This window comes from Gymnogyps californianus, chromosome 17 (genome assembly GCF_018139145.2).
Source record: "Gymnogyps californianus isolate 813 chromosome 17, ASM1813914v2, whole genome shotgun sequence".
Classification (NCBI taxonomy): Eukaryota; Metazoa; Chordata; class Aves; order Accipitriformes; family Cathartidae; genus Gymnogyps; species Gymnogyps californianus.
Window position 1 is genome coordinate 16469841 of NC_059487.1, and position 20016 is coordinate 16489856.

General features: G+C 63.6%; 1 protein-coding gene across 1 annotated transcript; it reads right to left on the reverse strand.

The window, feature by feature from the left end:
- Positions 1–11711: 11711 nt before the first annotated feature.
- Positions 11712–19804, reverse strand: PSMF1 (proteasome inhibitor subunit 1). Its single transcript, XM_050907174.1, has 7 exons — positions 19585–19804; positions 18470–18622; positions 17812–17894; positions 16950–17135; positions 15337–15390; positions 13126–13284; positions 11712–12995 (listed from the first exon to the last, which is right to left on the reverse strand). The coding sequence occupies exons 1-7, from the start codon at positions 19711–19713 to the stop codon at positions 12944–12946; spliced, it is 816 nt and encodes a 271-aa protein (XP_050763131.1). The 5' UTR covers positions 19714–19804; the 3' UTR covers positions 11712–12943.
- Positions 19805–20016: the final 212 nt, after the last annotated feature.

The window sequence follows — 20016 nt, forward strand, 5'->3', positions numbered from 1 at the left end:
GGTGCTGAGGCAATGGCGGGGGGTGGGTGGTGGGATTTAGCGGGATCCTGAAGGGATGGAGGGACCTAGCCAGGTGCTGAGGAAGCAGAGGGAGATTTAGTGGGGCCGGGAGGAGACGAGGGGACCCAGCTAGGCACTGAGGGGACTGGAGGGGGTTTAGCGGGGCCCGAGGGCCGGTCGGTCGGTCGGTCGGTGGCGGGGCGGGCGGACCCTCCTCAGGCACTGCGGCGGCAGCCGGCGCGCTCCCGCCAAAGGCGGTGGCGGCGGGAGCGCGCGCTGAGCGCCGCTCCGCTCCGTCCCGTCCGCTCCCCGGCTCCCAGGGCGGCTGCGGGGGGGGGGGGGGGGACGGGGACGGGGACGGGGACGGGGGGGACGACTCCCGGGCTGCGCGGCCTCGGTGCCCCCTCCGGGGCGGGCTCCCTGTCCTCGGGCCCGGCGGCAGCCCCTCGGGGTCCACTGGAGAAGGCCCTCGCGGTCTTTGCGGGGGCAGCGCGGCAGCGCTCGGCCACGGCCTCCGCCGGGGCTCCCCTCGCTTCGGCTCCGAGCTGCAGAGCCCTGGGTGCGAGCGGCTGCACGGCTCCAGGGCAGGGGACTCCCAGAGGGCTCCCAGGCAGGGGCCTGCTGGGATAAATAAATCCCTGTTCCTTCCTGGGGCTAACGGGGAGCACTGCACGCATCTCCGGGAGCATGATGCTGCGCACCTCATTTTAGGTGCCTGTGAATGGAGAGCACCTCCCCAGAACTCTCCTTCTCCTTCTCCTTCTCCTTCCCCTTCCCCTTCCCCTTCCCTTCCCCTCCTCCTCCTCCTTCTCCTCTCAACCTCTTTCGCCCTTGACATTTTAAAAGCCCGCTTGGGAGGCACCACCCCATCTCTTTCTCTGCAGGTGAGCTGGTCCTGCGTTGCTCCGAGCATGTTTCATAAAACTGCCTTGGTGAAGGAAATTTGCAGAAGGACAAAAAAAAAAAAAGAGCTTCAGATCTGATCTCTGTGCAGAGGGATAAGGCGTGTAGCCACCCACCTGCATCAGCCACGGCCACCACCAAGAGGAAAAGGCAGCGTGTTTGCACACTTACGTGTCACCAGCCAGCAAAAAAATTAGTTTGTCAGCCCTCTGCTTCATGCTTTCCGTGCTTTGCTTTCTATTCCGGCAGAGCACAGCGAGTCTCCTGGTGCTCCTGAGCCACAGCCCAGCGCATCAGCCGTTGCCATATCACAAGATACCTGTGGTTTTCCCCCTGCCTCCCCAGTGGCCTGGTGTTAGCTGAAGATAATTAGATCTCAATTATCACCAGGAAAGTTTTGAGCCTCTTCCCAGTGTGGCTCTGCAGCTGGTCTTAGTGGAAGGCAGGGCTCTGTCCCTCCGGCTGCCTTCGGGCAGAGCTGGTACCCTGGGCTGGGGCTCAGACGTTGCTGTTCAGGGAAGGAGAGGGGTTTCTGCTATAAAACACCCTTGGAGCAATGCATCCCCGATGGGGACCTGGAGCAGCCCCGCATGAGCCCCCAAGCAGGCGTCCACTGCCCCTGCAAGGGCACCAAGCCTGCCTGGGCACACCGCACCCTGCGAGAGGGAAACGACCCGCACCGGTGCCGGGCTGTGCCAGCTCCAGCCCTGCCCGGTGCTGAGGCTGATTTCCAGCCCCGGGGTGCAGAGCCAGCCCTGCCTGCCTCGCTGGTGGCAACAGCTCCCCGGGGGCCATTGGCAGGATCAGAAACCCCACGGGCACCCGGCACTGCGTGTGTGTCCTCGTGTGCACGGGGAGCACCGGGGTGCCGCATCCGTGGCACGCAGGGAGCAGCGGTGCCGGGAGCGGAGCCCGCGATGTGCCAGGCACCTCCGGTCCTCGGAAACTGCTGGATCTCCCCGCCAGTGCGGAGCCAGCAGCTGGCTCCCGAATTGCCCGGCTGCTTTTTTCCCTGACCTCCGAGTCACCTTGAGCCGTGCTGCTGGCTGCGGGCGTTCGCTCTGCCGTGGGATGCTGTGAATACTAAGGAGGCAGGAATGAAACTTCACCTCCGCGGCAGGGCTGGATCGGGGTCAGCACTGCCAGCGGGCACCGGGCAGCCGCAGCAGCCGTGCACACCCCAAAACTGGGCTGTGCTGCACAGGGCTGCGCTGGAGGGGCCTGGAGGGACAGAGCCATGTCCACAGCCCTTCCCGCTCCCTCCCGTTCCTGCTCCCGCTGTCCTCCTCTGCTGGCTTGGGGCTCCCGTTTGCTGTCCCTCTCATCCCCATTTAGTCATGTCAGCTGAGCAGTGGCATGTTCCCATCCCCGGCAGCCCCATCCTGCTCCCTCACCCTGCTCCGTCTCCCAGGCTCCCTCCCTCCTCCTTCCATTTCTTTCCAAGCCCTCGGTCTCTCCCCTCCAGCGCTCCTGCAGATTCATTGTGAATTTTGGCAGCGCCTTCTCTGACCTTGGCTGTCTCCCTCCTCTCTTTGCTCCTGCGCTGGCAGCATAAATCTTGGCTGTCTCCATCTCTCCTCCCCTTCCCTCAGTGCCAGCGCCCAGGGATGGAGCGGCCCTTGCCAGCCCCCAGCCCCAGGCTCAGCCGGCTCGGGATCGGGCTGGGAAAGGCTTTTGGGCTGCCCACCCCATGCCCTCCAGCCCTACAAAGGTCCGAGGCCATCTCCCAGCTCCCATCCAGCAAAGGCAGTGGGACCCAGGGGCAGCACACTGAAAGCAGTGACACGTGCAGGATGCATCCCTCCGCCTCATCCATTGCAGGTGTCCCCTCAAATATCTCTGTGAGATTGGGGTGCAGGAGCAGCCCCCCAGGCAGCACAGAACCCTGACCCCATGGCAGAGCGTGGCACGGACCCGACCACCGCGCTGGCTGCCTCTGGGCTCGCAGGCTCATCCCTGTCGTGTACGAAGGCAGGCGGGACCCACGGCACGAGTGGCTCTGCCTCTGCCCCCCCCAAATCCCCAGCCTCACGGGGTCCAGCCTCAGCACCCTGGGCACCCCTGGGTGCATCGTCAGCCGTGGGGCTTGGGTGCTCCGAAACGGAGGGCTTGACCACAGCTCTGCTCAGGAGCAGACCGGCGGTGTTTCTGGTTTTCCCAGGGAATTTGGCGATGCTAGAGGCAGCAGTCCCCGGCGCTGGCGTGCTCTCCTCCCGGCCCTGCTCCTGCCTGCCCGTCTGTTCGCAGGGATGTGTCCGCCTGCTCCAGATCCATCTTTTCCTGCTGATTCGGGACAATCTGTGTCCCGTGACCTACTTGTCTCCAAGCATCTTCTGCCTTCCCGCGGAGTGGGTTGGTACTAAAGCCTCTCTAAATGTGGTTAACGTGTCAGGATGCACTTACATTTATTTTTAATTCTGCTTCTTTCTCGGCCCACTTCTGGATGCGTCCCCGGGATGCTGTGCTGGGAAGCCTCTGCGTTTCGACACAGTGCAATGAGAGGAGACAGGAGCAGTGAGCGGGTGGGTCGCAGCACGCACAACCTTCACTGCAAACTTAAAAAAATAATAAAATCATGCGTATCCCTGCCCCTGACACGGCAAAAGGTGATGGGAGACCCCAGCCCACCCCGCAGCCCCCGGCCCTGCCGCAGCTCGGGGACCGGAGGGGCCGCGGGCTGGATCCCTTTTCGGGTGGTGCCACGTCACCCGTGAGGGTGCCGGTCAGCATCAGCCGCCATGTGAGCACATCGCAGCGGGGAACCCCCAAACCCATTGTGCTGAGCTAAACAAATAATTAAAATAGAAAACCTTCCCAGGGCACCTTGGAGGGAAATTTAAAAAAAATGTGAGAAAATGGCTAAAAATTACCCAGAGGTTAATTTGTAACAGAAACTTTGGAGTTTAATGAGGGAGATGTTCAAGGAAGGAAAATGTTGTCACCAGTCATCGAGCAGCAGTGGCACAAGCCAAGCTGGCGCTGCCAGGACAGTGCCAGCACCAGCGCCTGGATGGGTGCTGAGCCTGCCCGGCCCTCAGCCTGGCTCCCTCAGAAAATACAAATGCACCTCTTTATTTGCGCGTGCATCCCCCCTAAACTCTCTGAACCTTTTTGATCAGTTCTAGCTGTATTTGACAGAGACTTCAGAGAAAGTCCCTGCCTGTGTCATGAAACGGGTGGTAGGAGACTCCCATCTGCTGTCCCCACGCAGGAAAATGCCCCGGCACCGTGGGTCGCGTGGAGCCCAGCGTGGCTGCAGAAGGGCTCGCTGTGCAGAGGCGGGGGGCCAGGGTGCAGGGCACGGGGCGTGCAGGGCACCGGCCACGCATCCCTGCGGCCCCGGCGCTGCGAGCTCACCCAGCACCAGCACCCGCATCAGCGCATCATCTAGCGCGATCGCGGGTGAGCTTGTGAAGATGCTGGAGGCATGTCAATGTGCTGAAGGGAATGGCAATGTGATGGACGAATCTGCCCGGCAGCTTTCAGCAGCCCACCCGCTATCGCTCAGGATTTACGTCCACAACCCCATCTCCAGGCACCGCTCCAACCGCGGAAATAGCACGCGTCTTATTAACAAACGAGCTCAAAGCGTGCTGCTGCCAGCAGGTCGCTGCCGGGGCTGAGGCCCGCATCCAGCTTCAGGTCAGCGAGAAGCGGAGCGCGGGCACTAGCACAAGCGCTTTGTGAAAAATGGAATAAATAGCGCGGTGAGAGGCAGGGGTGAAGGGGGGCTCTGTGCCGCGGGACTGCGGTGGGCCTGCGGCGGCCAGCCTGGCTGGAGGAATGGCTCTGGCAGCGAGCACCGTCACGGGCTCTTCTGTCCCAGGCTGGAGCATCTCGTGCCTGGCCCAAGCCCAGGTCAGGCCTCGAAGGTTTCCCTGGGGATTTGGGGGCTGGCTTGGCCCTTGCAGGGGCTCTCAGCCGGCAGCGGGCCGGGCAGGAACTCTGCCTGCTGCGTTCAGGGCTGGGGCCTGCCGGCACTTGGGATGCAGTCCCAGTGTTCCCAGCCCAGCTCTGCCCTGGGGTCCCCGATGGGGACGGCTGGTTGTGGGGTGCCAAGCCAGCACCCCATGGGCACGTCCCCCCAGGTGTGACCCACACTCTCCCCTGTGCAAAACCCGCCGTGCTGCTCTGTCCTCTCCACCCGTGCCCCTCCCCACGCAGCCCCCCCATCCCCCCCGGGGTGCCCACGGAGGGTCCCGGCGCTGTCGGGGGGTGCCCGGAGGGACCCCTGTTGCAAGCGGGGCGTGCACAGACGGTGCCGGTGTGCAACCGGGCGTGTGTGCATGTGTGTGCCCCCCGGGGCAGCCCGCTGTACGTGTGTGTGTGCGTGTGTGTGTGTGCGTGTGCGTGCGGCGGCTGTGTGCACCGGCGGGGCCGGCAGCTCGGGGCACCCACCGCCCGCCCCGCCCGCCGCCGCGGCTGCACCGGCACCGGCACCGGCCCGGGGAGCCGGGGACGCGGCGGGGGTAGGCAGCCCGGCGCTGGGGGACCGGGGGACGGGGAGGGTAGCTCGGTGCGGGCACCGGCGGCGGGGGCAGACCGAGGCGGGACCGGAGAAGCGGGAGCGGAGCCCGGCGTGGGGACTTGGGGCCCCAACCCGGTGCGGGGAGCGGGGGAAGCGGGTGGGGAGCGCCTGGGTGCAGGGACCGGGGAGGCTGGGTGCGCTCCCGGGGACCGGAGGGGAGAGCCCGGCGCGGGAAGCGGGTCCGGGAGGGGCAGCCCGGCGGGGTCACAGGGACACGGGTCCCCGGGGAGGGGGGGGGGGGGTCAGCCCAGTCCGGAGAGGTGGGAGCCCGGTTCGGGGAGGGGGAGACCCGGGGGGACACGACCCGGTTCGGGGAGGCAGGTGCCGGGTCCAGGGAAGGGGAGCAGCCCGGTGTGGCGACCCGGGTCCGGGGGCCAGCCCGGTGCGGGGACCCAGCTCCGGGGAGGGGGACCAGCCCGGTGCGGGGACCCAGCTCCGGGGACAGCCCGGTTCGGGTAAGCGGGATCCCGGGCGGAGGAGCAACCCGGTTCGGAGACCTGGGGAGTGGGGTTGGCAGCCCGGTTCGGGGACCCGGCTCCGGGGAAGGAGAGCATCCCGGTCCGGGGGGTCGGCGCCGGGGCAGGGAGAGCATCCCGGTCCAGAGGGTCGGCTCCGGGAAAGGGGAGCATCCGGTCCAGAGGGTCGGCTCCGGGAAAGGGGGAGCATCCCGGTCCAGGTCCATCGCTCACCTCTGGCCTCGCAGGCCGGCGGCGGCTCCATGGCGTCCCCGCGGGCGGCGGAGCTGCGGAGCCCGGGCGAGGCGGCGGCGGCGGCGGCGGCGGCGGGCGGGGGCGGCCCGGTGGGTCCCGGTGCGGGCCCGGGGCTGGCGCTGGCGCTGGGCTGCGCGCTGAGCGGCGCGGCGCTGGTGGTGCTGGCGGGGGCCGTGCCGCGGGCGGCGCGTCCCGACCCGGCGGTACCGGCGCGGCAGATGGAGCGGCTGGAAGCGCGGGCGGCGCGGCTCCGCGCCCGCCTCGACCGCTGCACCGTGGCCGGGCTGGCTTTGTTGGCCCTGGGTGGGTTGCTGCTGGCCGCCCTGCTGCTGGCCGCCGCTGCCGCCCGCCGCCGTGCCCGGGCCGCCCGCCGCACCGGTGGCACCTACGGCTCGGTCCGCTTGCGGATGAGGAGGGTGTCGGCCGAGGGGACGCGGGCGCTGCTGGAGAGCCAGCTCAGCCCCCCGCCCCAGCCCCCCGAGGGGCCGGGCTCCTAGCCCCACATGTCCCGGGGACCCCGTGCTGCCCTGGGGACCCCACGCCGCCGGCAGAAGCGGGGCTCCCCTCGCCGTGCCCCAACGCCGATGTTGTCCGGTGAGGCTTCGCCCACGCCCGCCCGGCAGCCTTCGGCCACCTTCCTCGCCTCCCCGGACTCATCTCGGATGGGGGTCCGTCCGGCAGCACCGGAGCGATGCGGCTTTAGGATGCCCCGCTGGACTGCCCAGCTCCGGCCCGGGCTGTTCCCCACCGCCGGCACCGGGGCAGTGCAGCCTTCGGACACCCCGTTCGCCTCCCCGGCACCTTCCTGGATGGGGTCCTGCCTGCCAGCATCGGGGCAACGGCACCTCCGAGACACCCGTGGGATTTCCGTGTCACGGCCAGCCGCAGCCTGGGCTGGACGCAAGGCCGAGGTCCCTGCCGCAGCCGCAGCCGGCTCTTTCCCGGCAGCCAGGGCCTGGGGCCGGCTGCTCCTCTTTGGGATGGAGCTTCTCATTTTCTGCCATCGGTGACCTTTTTTAGCAATAGTTTCTTGTAAAACTCTGTCGCGTAGAGTTGGCGCTTGCACCGCTCTGGGCAGAAGACAAGGAGGCAGCGAGCGTGACCACCATCCATGCAGCGGGGTCCAGCTCCCCGCCACCCCCCAGCCCTTGCACCCCACCAGCTCCACTCTGGAGAGCGGGATGAAGGCCGGAACACACGCCCGCGCTGTGCCGAGCATCCCACTCCCACCAGCAACCCCGGAACGGCCTCCTCAAAAATCATGGTGCTCTGTCCGGAGGAGAGAGGACAATTCCCAGCGCCTGGAAACGATGTGGTTCTTCTGTTCCCGCCGTGTTAGACAGGCAGCTCTGCCCGCCGGGGTGCCCGCGCGCGAGCCTTTGTGCTGATCGCAAGGGCCATTGTCTGCGGCGTGAAGGTAAAATTGCATCTCGGGAATTAAACATGAAGCATCATTAAAGCACAATGTTCTGTGGAAAGAAAAATCGGTATGAGCAGGATGCTGAGAAAGGGAAATAATTGTCCCATAGGAAAATGCAGACCTGCAAAAGGTGGTGTTTGTCATGAACTGCCACCAGGTTTTAATCCATCCCATAAATTACTCGCTTCAAATGTTTCCAGGCAGAGACAAATCTCTCTAGACAGCCCAACACAAGAGGAAAGTCATTTTTACATGCGGTGCGATTGCCTGGCTCAGGTTTTATTTCAGGGCTTCCAGTGTCCCCCTCGGATGCTGGGGACGGCATCCTCTGCCCTGTGTTTTCATTTCTAACGCTTCGCAGCCGATTCCTCCTGCTGCTGCAAAGGGCCACGCATCCCTCTCCCCGTCACGGCGTCACCCATCCATGCCCCGTATTTATTGTAGGGTCCCGGGAAGCAACCTCAAACGGTCTCACGCTCACAGCCCTGGCACCCTGGCACCTTTCCTTGGGATTAAACCGTGCTCAGGGCGAAATGGGTGGCTGTGCTCCGCTGTCCCCCAACCAGCCATCGCCTCTCCCCGCATCCCTGGGGCGAACGGCCACGAGCAGGGCCTGCAGGGTCAAATGAAGGGCCCAAGCAGGGCAGGGGGAGCAAATGCCATCACGGCTGTCACGGAGGGACTGATCCTGGGGCAGGGGGGGACTACGCTGCAGGAGGAAGGGGAGGAAGGTTAGGAAGGCTCTCGTGCAGGGTCTGCCCTGGGTGTTTGCAAGGAGGCTGCCCGGGGAAGGCAGAAGTCCCTCCCACAACTCTTAGCACGGGCTCTGCGAGCCTGGATTAGAAAATAAACCGTTAGATGGAGAAATCATCCTCATCAATTTTTGTCACTTTAAATCAGATGGAAGGTGTCTTTCTCGGATGAAAGGCTGAGCCTGGTTGGAGGTTACATCTGCTGAGCACCTGCTTTATGTGAGCACGGGGAAATAATCCCGTGGATTAGAGCATGAGGCTGCTCAAGAGACTCTATGGGAAGGGGCCATCGTTGCTTTGTCAGCGCGTTGCTGGGCTGGCCCTCGACGACCTGCAGGACTGGGGGGAAAGCCTCTCGATTGAGATATATATATTTAAGGTGAATGAAGCGTGTCGAGGAAGGAGTGCCATTAAAGAAGCTCCCCCATCAAGAGCTCCAGGACTGGGAAGTGATTTCACCCCGGGCTGAGGCGGAGGGTGGCTGCGGCGGGGGGATGCGGAGCTGCCGGCAGCCCCAGAGCCGCTCTGCCCCACGCCGCAGCCGGTTGCCCGTGCTTCCTCCCTGCATCGGCCTGGCCATCCCTTCATCGCTCCCAGCGGGTGCTGGGGAAGAGCAGCGCAGCCAGCTTGAGGCACTGACCTGAGATGGTTAACGCGCAGGGGTGTATTTAGGAAGCAATCAAAAATATTCCGGGGTGGTGAGAAAAATCCGGCTGGGAAAGGGAGGCTGATGCTGTGCAGCCTGGGTGGGACGAGGGTCGCCGGCCCCTCAGCGCAGGGGAGTCCGGGGGCTTCACCCACCCACGGGAATTAGGTGCTGCTGGGTGGGTGGGAGGCAGCTTTGAGAAACCGCAGAAGAAGTCGTCCCCCACCCAGTCCTCTGGAGGTGCAGCGAAACCAGCCCGATGGGAGAGCATTCCACCCCTGTTCCATCCCATTTCTGGATCCCCTTCAGTTTCCACGGGAGAAGCCGTTTTGCCGGAGGAGGCGGGCGGTGCGGGACGGGCACTGGGGAGGAGCGGGTGGCACCGTGCCCAGCGGCGAGGGGAAGGGTCCTGCTGAAGGGGACACCGAGGGCAGCACGGCAGGCAGCAGACACCAGCCCAGGCCTCGCTGCCATCCTGCAAAGCTGGGGACAACGGCAGCTGCCTCGTGCTTTGCACGGCCGCACCCCAGGCAGGTCACCCCGACACCACGGGGATGGGCAGCACGGCCACAGCGAGAGGCGCCGGACAGGGTGTGAGGCTGTTCACTTCTGGCAATGCCACTGCACCGGGCCGTGGAGTATGGTGCAAGGGCAGGGAGGTGGCAGGCAGCACGTCCTCGTCCCCCCGCTCAGCACGGAGGTCTCCAGCCCCCCAGCTCCAGGGCTTTGGGGGTGTCTCCGCTTGTGCCAGGGGTGAGCAAAGAGGGAACGGCCCAGCGCACCTTTCCCAGTCCCATATAACGGGGGCTGCTTTGTTTTCCCGTCTGTGCAATAAGCACGGGTTCCCGGTATACGGAATCCCAGGGACAGAGCATCGTCTGCAGGGTAATTAGCAGCGCCGGGGGCTCTGCCTTTGGGAGCGTGCGGGGCAGGTGCCGCTGGCCTGGGCGGGCTGGCAGATGGCCTGAAGGACTCTCCGGGGATCTCAAGCCATTACCAATAATCCAACGTCTTTCTTCAAACGTGACATGGAAGCGCCTCGCCGGCGCTGCGGGAGGAGGGAGGGCTGTGCCTGTGCCAAGACCGCACACGCCAGCCCCAGCCGCTCTTCACGGCCTCCCCATAAAATTAACTCGAGGTGTGTTGCTTGCTGTGCTCCCTTGCATGTTAATGCTTTCCATCGCTTAGGTTAGCAGTAGCCGTGCCGGGGACGGGGACACGCGGCCGGGGGCCCGGACTGTCCCTCCTGCTGGCGGGAGACCCGGCCCTTGCAGCCGCCATGCTCGGTGTGGTACGAGCCCGCAGCAGGGGCGGCTGCTCCCCAACCGTGCTCGGGGAATGGGGTCTGTGCCCAGCCACCAGCCCTGCGGATGGAGCAAGGAATGTGCTTGGGATCACTGGTCCCCAGGAGCTGCCTCTGCTGCACTCCGGGCAGCTCCGCGGTGGCCCTGGGGTGTGAGCTGGGCCAGCCGCAAGGATGGTCTCTTGTCCCCACCACCCTCCGACCTGGAAAGGAGGATCCTCGCCTCCTTTTACCCATCCTCTCCGGAGAGCGGATGGCACAGCCCCGGGAGCCCCCAGGCTCAGGCACGGGCCCTGCAGTGGGCACGGCTCAATGCTGGGCTCTTGCCCTCTTTGAAACCCCTCTCCTTTCCCACCTGCTCCCCCAGCTGCACAGCACCGCGAACCCGCTGGGGTTCAACGCTGCAGACAAAAGATTGTTTATCAGGACCCGCCGCAGCCTCTCCTGGCGCTGGCTCGCTTTAATTAGCCCCATCAAAGCCGGCTGCATCTCTCCCTCCTGAAAGGTTGCAGAACATGATTAATTCAGGCGCAGAAAGCAGCCGCCTCCCGCAGAGAGGGGCCCCTCTGATAAGGCCAAAGCCGTTTCCTCTCCCCAAGCACCCCGCACCTCTCAACCCCACGCAGTGAGGTCGAGGGCTCCTTTCTCCTGGGGCAAAGCTGCGGATGGGCTCAGGGTGCCCCAGGAGCCGGAGGGGACAAGGAGGAGCGATGGCCTCACCGAGCCCTGGGTCTCTCTCCCCATCCCACCCATGCTGTAAGCACAGCCGCTGTCTGCTCCGGTCACGGGCATTGCCCACTGCCCATCTGTGGGTCTGCAGGTGGGACTGTCCACCAAAAACCCCGGCGATGTGCAGCAGGAATGACACATCCCTGCCGGGTCTTGGGCTCGAAACCAGCTCCTGCGAACACAGGGGTCCAGGCGCGAGCCCTGGGGAGATGCGGGGGATCCTCTAGCTGCCCCCAGTGCCGAATTTCTACGGCCGGTCCTCCCCGCTTCTACCTGTGCGCAGCCCAGGGTCGCACACGCCATAACCCAGCTTTATCAGCTGCCTTTGTAGGCAAAGGGGTTTTAAAAGGAAAAAGCCTTTGGGGACAAAGAGAATGACAAAAAAAAAGGGGATCGCTGCCCCCCTTTTTCTTTATGCCAGCACGGCTGCGTGCAGCGTACCGCCGGCATTCAATACCCCGGAGAGCCAATTACCGCACGGAGCGCAGCCAGAGCCAAGGCTGGGCTGTTCTCCACTTAATTTTCTTAATACAGTCACATCGTCTCGGAAAAGCGCTGCTGCTCAGGGGAAGGTACAAAGCGGGTTCCCAGCGTGAATCCTCCGCCTCGGGGAGGGCAGGCGCAGCTTTGGGGCTTCCCTTCTCATGGCGGGGAGAAGGGGGCTGCGGCTGGGGCAGGGGAGCAGGGGAGGGGCCATCCCCAGCAAGCACCAACACAACACTGTTGTCAGGTTTTTATTTCAATCTCATGAACATCCTTCCAAGAAATCAAACCATGAGAAGAAAAAAAATAGTATGAACCCCCGACAGGACAGACGAGCTGCAGCCCGAAAATTAACTGACCTGGGGGGAGCTGCAGGGAAGGGAGGAGGTTTCCAGAAAGAGCTCAGGAGCCTGAGCCACACAGATCTCACCCGTCCTCCCCGAGCTGGTTGGCAGAGTTCAGCCAGGCAGAGCTGCACCAGCCTCATGCAACAGGACTGATGGTAGGGAAACGGGTTCCTATAAACCTCTTCTGCAAAGCAAATCCCACAGCCTAACGAGCCCTCCGTGCACATCCCCAGAAGGGCCCCAGCTCGGTGCCGGGCTCAGCTCCGCCGCGCCTGGAGAGCCAGCGCTGGCCCTGGCAGGTTGTGCGGGTACCGAGCACCCTCCCTCCTACCTCAGCCCCGCGGGTGCTGCCCGGCAGCCAGCCCTCGCCACGCTGCCTGCGGGGCTTCGCGTGCACCCCGGGAATGAAAAACAGCAGCTGCAGGGGAGAGGGGGACAAGGGGGGGCCAGGAATTCAATATACGTCTCTTCTCATGCACGTGAAAGGCTTTGCTGTTGGTGCTCTTTAAAGCCAGTAGGCATGGCCTTGCAGGAGCTGATCTCAGCCGCTGCCGGGGGTCTGCCCACGGAGACCCTGTGAGACGGGTCTTCTAGCCCTTCACGCCGATCAGTCCTTCGCTCTGATAAAGAGCAAGAGAGAAACCATCTCTGCAGGGGGAGCCCGCTCCGGCTGCCGCCTTCAGCCAGGCTACGGCAGCACAAGAGCAGCAAGAAGCCAGCTCCCTCCTCAGCACCGACTGCTTCTGTAACCCCAGCAGCAAAAGCGGTGCCACCCGGGAGAAGCAGAGGAGGAAAACCCACAGCACCCAGGCCGTTTTCAGAGCGCCGCGCAGCACCCGGCGCTGCCGCCTCGCGCCGGGCAGGACCGCTTCAGCTGGGTGCAAACGGCCGGGCACCCTCAGAGGAGCACGGAAAGAAACGCACCTACTGCCTCCTCTTCTGTTCTGCACACAGGGAAACCTTTATAGCTGGTCTGACACAGGAAGGTGGCCCCAAGCGGGGAGAAGAAAAACGCTGCTGAAAAGATTGAAGTCCACCAAACGGGGAGCGAAGAGGGGAAAGTGCCCCTGCTTCCCAGGAGACTACTCTGGCCGCAGCCATGAGAAGCCACGCGGTGACTCCTCACATGAACATGTCATCATAGCCTGGAGGGGGAAGGTGGTCGGGATCTGGCCTAGAAAGAAATTCAGAGCAGAGTCAAACCAGGAGCGAGAGCTCAGTCCTGCAGCAACAGGAATGAGCCAGGAGATCCAGGAGCAGCCCAGAGAGCAAGCTGGGGATACCAGGCACGGCCAAGTACCTACCCGGATCTACCGGCCCCTAAGGGGCCAAAGGGGTCGAATCTGGCGCCTGGTGGAACTGCTCCCGGGGGAAGCCGGCCTGGGATGCCCGACGATGGGTCAATGCCAGGCTGCGGGAAGCCAGACCGGAGAGGATCCACGATCATTCCCCCACTCCGACCTCTGGGGAGAGGAAAGGCAGAGAAGGAGAGGAGATTGGCACCAGTGAGAGAGGAACAAAGCACGTCACTGTCCCAAACCTCTGCTGCAGGAACACTGAACGCAGGGACACGGGGTTAAGCTGACACACGGCACGTGGGAAGGAAAGCACCCCTAACCCACCACAACACGGGCCAGGACAAGCCAGTGAGGCGAGCCCACGGCAGAAAGACAGAGAGCCCGTCACGTATGCACATGTGCATGTGTAAGAGTGCTGGGGCACATCTGATCCTCGTCCCACGGAGGCTGCTGTCTGCGACACGAGGGAACCCAAATGCATCACACCCTGCTCCTGCCCGGGGTTATGACAGCCCTGCAGACCTGCCTGCGCTACGCCACAACACAAGGCCAGGGGCAGGATGCGAATCATGGCTCATCATCATGCTAAGGTGGGAGTCTTAGGGCTGCAGAGCAGATGCCCAAGCCAGGGCACCAGCAAACACCCAGGTCCGGGGCACCACAGTGCCAGCATACCCCAAAGCCTAGCTGGAGACATGCACGGGGAAGCAACAACCCTCGCCTGCCTGCCTTCCTCAGAGCCAACGCCAAAACAGACACTCGGAGCAGCGGAGAGGCAGCTTCCCTCTTCCCCCAGTTCCTGCAAGGAGCCATTTAGGGCATCAGTAACGGCTGGGAAGTGCCGGTGGGCTGCTGATCGTCCCCTGCGGGAAGCATCGGACCCGCTGGCCCACGCTGCCGGCTCATACTCCCGTCCCTGCTCTCCGCTGTCCCGGCCAAGCAGCACGTCCTGCCCTGCGCAGTGTCGCAAGAGCTCGCGGACCCAGCCGGGGCTCCCGCCGGCCTTTCCAAAGAGCTGCCTGGAAGTCATTTGCTGACCACGGGGGCTCCTCGGAGCTACCCCACGCTGCGAGTGCCATTCCTCATGTTCAGCTTTGTGCAGACTCGGCTGGAGCCTCTGGACACCGCTGCCATCATACAAGTCATTAACAACCACACTAATGAGTTCCATTACGCCAGGCCGGCTGCCTAAAGTGCCCCGGGACAGCCAGGCCCCACGAGCATATGCCTGGGAGTCTGGGTCTCCAGCCCCAGCGCTGGCAGGTGTCAGCGCACAAATCTGCTTCCATTTACAATCTTTTTTTTGTCATTTACAGAGAAACTTCTGATGAAGGGCTGGAGGCAGTGAGAGAAACAGGGTCCCCACCCCCCAACTGAACCCCCTCTCCTCGTGCTATCAGGTTTCCTTCCAGCCACCCAGGCTCCAGGCCTCTCCTTCCAGCCGGGCAGGACATTTTTAGCTGGCCCTTTTCTAGCCAAACCCACGGAGAACCAAGTCTTGCAAGAGGGGAAAAAATGCGATCCCCACAGGAGAGTGGTTCCAAAGAGGACTCCCGTGGGCCGCAGGATGCTCTACAACGACTCCAAGAGCTGTTTTTTGTCTGACTATGTGCTTTTAACTGGAATGGAAGATGACAGGTTCTCCTTGCCCGACCAAACCAAAGACCGAGAGATGTATCTCTGAAGATCAGTCCCCCAGACAGCCCTGCTTTTACTCAGGCTTTCTCTCGAGTGCTTCAGACAGCCGGGAGGCTCACAACCAGGACTCGAGTATCTCTGGACTCGGCTTTAAGCCTCCCCTTCTCCAGACTGCTGGGCTGTAGACACGGCAGCTGGTAACATTTTAAATTAGAGGCTTACATTCACTTAACGATGTATTCAGCTTTGATTTACTGAAGGAATTACTGCATGTTAAATGAATACAAGCTGATTATTAAACAGACACAGATTGCAACCTATCATCTATGCAAGAGACGGGATCTTATTACGATATTAGAACCATATTGAGGTTTAGCAACTGTCAATTGGTCCCTTGCAATTTGCACTGAGCAACTGTCCCATCGCCGTCCACGCTTAGAGATGCTTCGCCAGACGCCTGAGCCAGGCGGACTCCAGCTGGTCCAGAGAAGGTCTCCAGCCACCCCCACACACCCCAAGGGCAGAGCTCCAGGGTGCTCCCTGGGCACGCAAAGCACGACCTCTCCTAGCCATACTCACCCTAAAGGGTCCAGGTCTTCCCCACCAACAGCGAAGGGGCTCAAGGGGGAAGGCCTGAAACACAGAACACAGCAAGACGTTCAGCGAAGGGGAGACCGGCTGCGTGGAGCAAGCAGGAGCGAGCACGCAGGCAGGGCAGTGTAGCCAGCGTGGTTGCCGGTGCTGGGCTCACGGGTGCTCTCCCACAGCAAGCACTGCAGCACCCAAAGGGCCCTGGGACCTGCGGGACCTTGCGTGAGCGGGCTGGCGTTGGGAGCCACCCCATGCCCAGGACGCAGCGTTCCCTGCTCCAGGGTGCAGCTGGGTGTGGACACCGGTGTGCGTGGCAGGCTTGCAGGAAGCTTGCTGAGATGAAGGGGGCCCTGCTGTTCCCACTGCTCCCGGCTGGAGCTGTCTGCGGACGCTGGGAGTTTCCATGCCAGGGGCTCCTCGAGCAGTGCTGGGCTAGGCCAGGCTCTCCAGCATGTCCCAGCTGGAGACACAATGACAGTCCCGCTTCCAGGAGTGCGAGGACAGTGGAGCGGTGAGCCTGCAGCCAGCTGTCGCATCTCCTTGCCAATACTATGTGCCAATAACATGGTTTCAGAGCCGTGCCCAGCTCCAGCCTGTCTGCCCAGGCCTCCCCGAGGAGCATCTCGCACCCTGAGCACCAGCAGACAGCAGTGGGGTTAAAGAAGCAAGAGGTGACACGCAAGGCAGAAGCCACAGCCGGTCCCCAAGAGATGGCAGAGCCACCCCAGTGTCTTCGACTTCCAGCAAAGGGGATTACAGGTCGTGGGGGGAGAGAGAGGGGAGCCCGCCTGCCACGTACGAGGGATGGCTGGGCACGAAGGGGCCAGGGAGGGATGGCGAAGCGGGTGCCATGTGTCCCCTCTCCCCAGCTTGGCCAGCAAAGGGTTTCAAAGGGAAAGCGGGGTCAGGAGAGCAAGGAGAAGAGGTCTCTGTTCCCTCCCCACACCTCCTGGGCCTTGCCCCAAGCCCCAGCTGGGTGCACCATCCTGGGAGGGCAGCTCTACCTGCCACAGCGGGCAGGAGGCTTAGAGGCAGCACCGGCTCTGTGCCAAGCGAAGGCAGAGCTCTGCACCCGCCGCACGCCCTCTCCCCTCTGCCGTGAGCACAGATCCCACAGCTCTGCTAGAGCCCACGGCACGAACTGACACCCAGCGCTCTGGTGTCCCTCCCGGAGGCTGCTCGGCCCTGCGACAGCACCGTCCTTCCCACTGCTGTCCCTGCTCTGCCAGCCCCGGAGCCCTGACGGTCCCTCAGCCAGCACAGAGCAGGGCCTCCCTCCTTCCACCTCACACCTTCCTCCCAGCCCTGCACGCTGCCCTCTCCCTCCTGGGTCTGTAGATCTCCAGCTACACTCCCAGGCCATGCCAAAGGAGGGTCAAACCAACACACAGCTCCACAACAGGCCATCCCTCAGCGGCCAACCTAAATCAAACCCAAGCATTCAGCCAACGAGGCTGAAACTGGCTGGGGAGAGTTTGGATCCTCTTTGCTCCCCATCCCACGCGTGCAAGATCAGGACCAGAGGTGTAGTTTGGAGAGCTGTGCCAGGACCACGTCCCGTCTAACGGAGAACCATCAGCAGCCACCCACTCTTTACTCACCAGGACGGGGCTCTTGTGCCTGCCGGCTGCCGGGGAGGGACCCTGAGGGGGTCGTAATCCCGGTGCAAGTCAGGATCCTTCTTCTCCGCCTCAGGCTCCTTTTTGGCCTTTTCTGCAGGGGCCCCGAGGGGAGCGATGATGCCCGAAGCAATCCTTGTCCTTAGCTCCTCGGTGTTCTTGTACACTCTGCAGGGAGGAGAGGCAAGGCGGTGGGCTGGGGAGGCCACGGCACCTGGGCGTGAGGTGGCAGACAGGCTGCGAGAGGGGTGGTGAGGGGACGGACAAGCCCAAAGCTCCCTGGCACAGAACATGTCCCCAGCTGGCAGCACAGAGGGGACGGGAAAGGGTAACAGCAGACAGTGGCACCAAAGCCCTCACCCCATTTAAGATGGCAGAGGTGCCACCCAGCCCACGGGACTTCCCTTGTGCTGCGGCCACAACCTGACCAATTTGCACTGGAGGAAACCACAGCACGTGGCACTGGTCTTTAGCAAGGCCACAGGGTGTCTGGGACACGGTTGAAGCTGTAGGCCCCCTGGGCAATGTCCACCCAGCACAGACAGGCAGGCAGTGCTCTGGAAATAAAAGTGCTGGGCTGGCTTGGCCCGTTCCCAGGTGGGGTGGCTCTCCCCTGGGCTCCGACCCACGGTCCTACTATCCCCTAAATCTCTCTTGCCTGCCAGCAGTGCAGAGGGAGGCAGGGGAGGGAGAGCTCCGGCTGCACTTCAGGGCTGGCTGGCCTGCCCCTGGGTTTGTACTGGGGAGGAAAGTCCTCCAGGCTCCTCCTAACCTGGTCTCTGCCCCCCTCCCCATTCCGGTGGGGCATTTTCTCCTGCAGAAAATATCAGAGAACTGAGATTACTTGTGGAAATCATCCAGGTGCTCTGGGTTGATGTAGTCGGCCACTGCCAAGGTCACATCTGCCACCTTCTGAGAACTGCGATCCTGGCAAAAGACAGGTAAAGCATGGAGTCAGCAGCCCGGCAGAGCCAGGAATGAGGGAAGGAGCAGGTATAGCCACAGCCGGGGGCTTGGGACACAAGGAACGAGCTCACCTGCTTCCTGCCATGTCCCTGTGCTGTGCCCAAATGCCCAGGAGCAAACTCCAGTGTGCAGCGAGGCTCTCCCTGCTCCCTCCCCCAATCCGGGCTGCAAAGGGTGAAAGACTGAGCAAAAAAACACCCGGGCAGGTGCTTGCTGGGGACGGAAGGAGATCTGCAGAAAAGTCCTGAGCTGGGAAAGGGACAGAAATGAGGCAACTCCTGGGCCAGAGCGTGCAAGGCAAACTGCATCGCTGCCCTGATGCAGCCAGTGTTTGACCAGCTTCACACTGGGCCACATCTGCTGCTGCACAGGCAGCCCCTAACACCCCCTGGGTCTGCCCCATCCTGAGGGACAAACACCACTCACTGCAAGACAGAAGAAGTAACAGCAAAAATTTAAGAAATAGGCCCTGCTGTTCTTTGCAGCTGCTGCTCCCAAAGGACCTCAGACCCGCAGGGACCAGCATGGGTGCTCACCATGACGTTGAGGATCATACTGTCTTCCACCATGATGGCCTTCAGCAGCAGCTCATGGGCATCGTCCGTGGACTTGTAGCGCAGCGTATACACCTCCTTGTTGGCCTCCCAGCCGGCGGGCAGCAGCTCCGACTTCCTTTCATCAGGACCTGGCTGCAACAGAACAGACGTGCTGCTGAGACCCTGCCCACGAGCCCAGCATGCTGCAGAGCTGGGGGACCTGTCTTGGCTGCACAGAGAGATCCAGGAGGGGATCTAGGCCTCCGGGAGGGGATCCCTCAGTGGCCCTGCCTGCTTGCCGGCCTCCCACAGGGTCTCTGTGCTGGAACAGGAGGGACACAACCACCCTTTGCTGAGCAGGAGAGGCAACAAAGACCCAGACTGAGGGATGACGCTCTTCCCTGCCTGGCACCTCTTGGCTCCCCAGCATGGGACAGAGCTGTCTGGGACGGGGAGGAAGGCTGTTGTCCTGTTTGTCCCAGCCCCGCACTGTCACCTCCTCTGGTACTGGGGGGTTTCTCTGCCAAGACAGTGCCCTGCACCCTCACTGCTGCCCCCCCAGCACCACACCAGGCACCCTCCCAACACCTCCCAGCACTGCACCAGGCTCCCAACCCGCTACACCCCCACCTTAGCACTGTGTCCAGCACCAGACTGGTCCCCTCCCTGGTATTGCACCAGGCCCGCCCCCCAGCACTGGGACCCCCTGGCACCACATTTGGCCTCCCCAACACTGCACTGGACACCCCCCTTTTGGCATGGGTTCCCCCTCAGCACCAAGCTCCCCCCAGCACCACACTGACCCCCCCCCACCAGCACCAGGACCTCCTACCCCCCGACGCCGCACTGACTCCCCAGCACAGGGACCCCCACAGCCCCCAGCACCGCAGCCCCCCGCTCCGGCCCCCCCCCCCAACAGCACCGAGGCCCTCAGACCCCGCACCGGCCCGGGTGCCCCCGACACTCCCGGCGCCGCACGGCTCCCCCCTCTCCGCCGGCAGCGGGCGCCGGGCTCGGCCGAGCGGCGCCGGCGAGCGGCGCTAGGAAAGGCCGGGGCTCGGCCGCGGCCTACGCGGCCTCCGCGGTGGAGGAGCCCAGCCCAGCCCGGCCCGTACCTGGTCGCCAGCGCCGAGGCAGCGGTAGCCATGCCGGACCAGCTCCCAGTGGACGCCGCAGATCAGCGCGTCCTGCGGGCGGGAGACGGCGGCCCGCGCCCAGGCGTACAGCGGCTCCAGCCCCGCCATGGCCGCACCGCACCGAGCAGGCGCGGCCGCTCCGGGCCGGGCCGGTCCCAAGGGGAAACCGCCCGGTCAAGGCCCCAAAAGCCAGGCCGGGACCGCTACCGGGAGCGGAGCGCCCGCACCGGGCAGGCCGGGGCGGGACCGGGCCGCCCCTCACTAGAGGGCCCCCGTCCCCTGCGCAAGGCCCGGGCCCGCCTCCCCCGAGGGCCTGGCCGGGCTGGGCCGGGGGCTTCGGCCGCCCCAGGGGACTGGGGGAGCAGCGGGGGGGGCGGTTTCCTCCGAAGGAATTTAATGTTTCTTCCCACA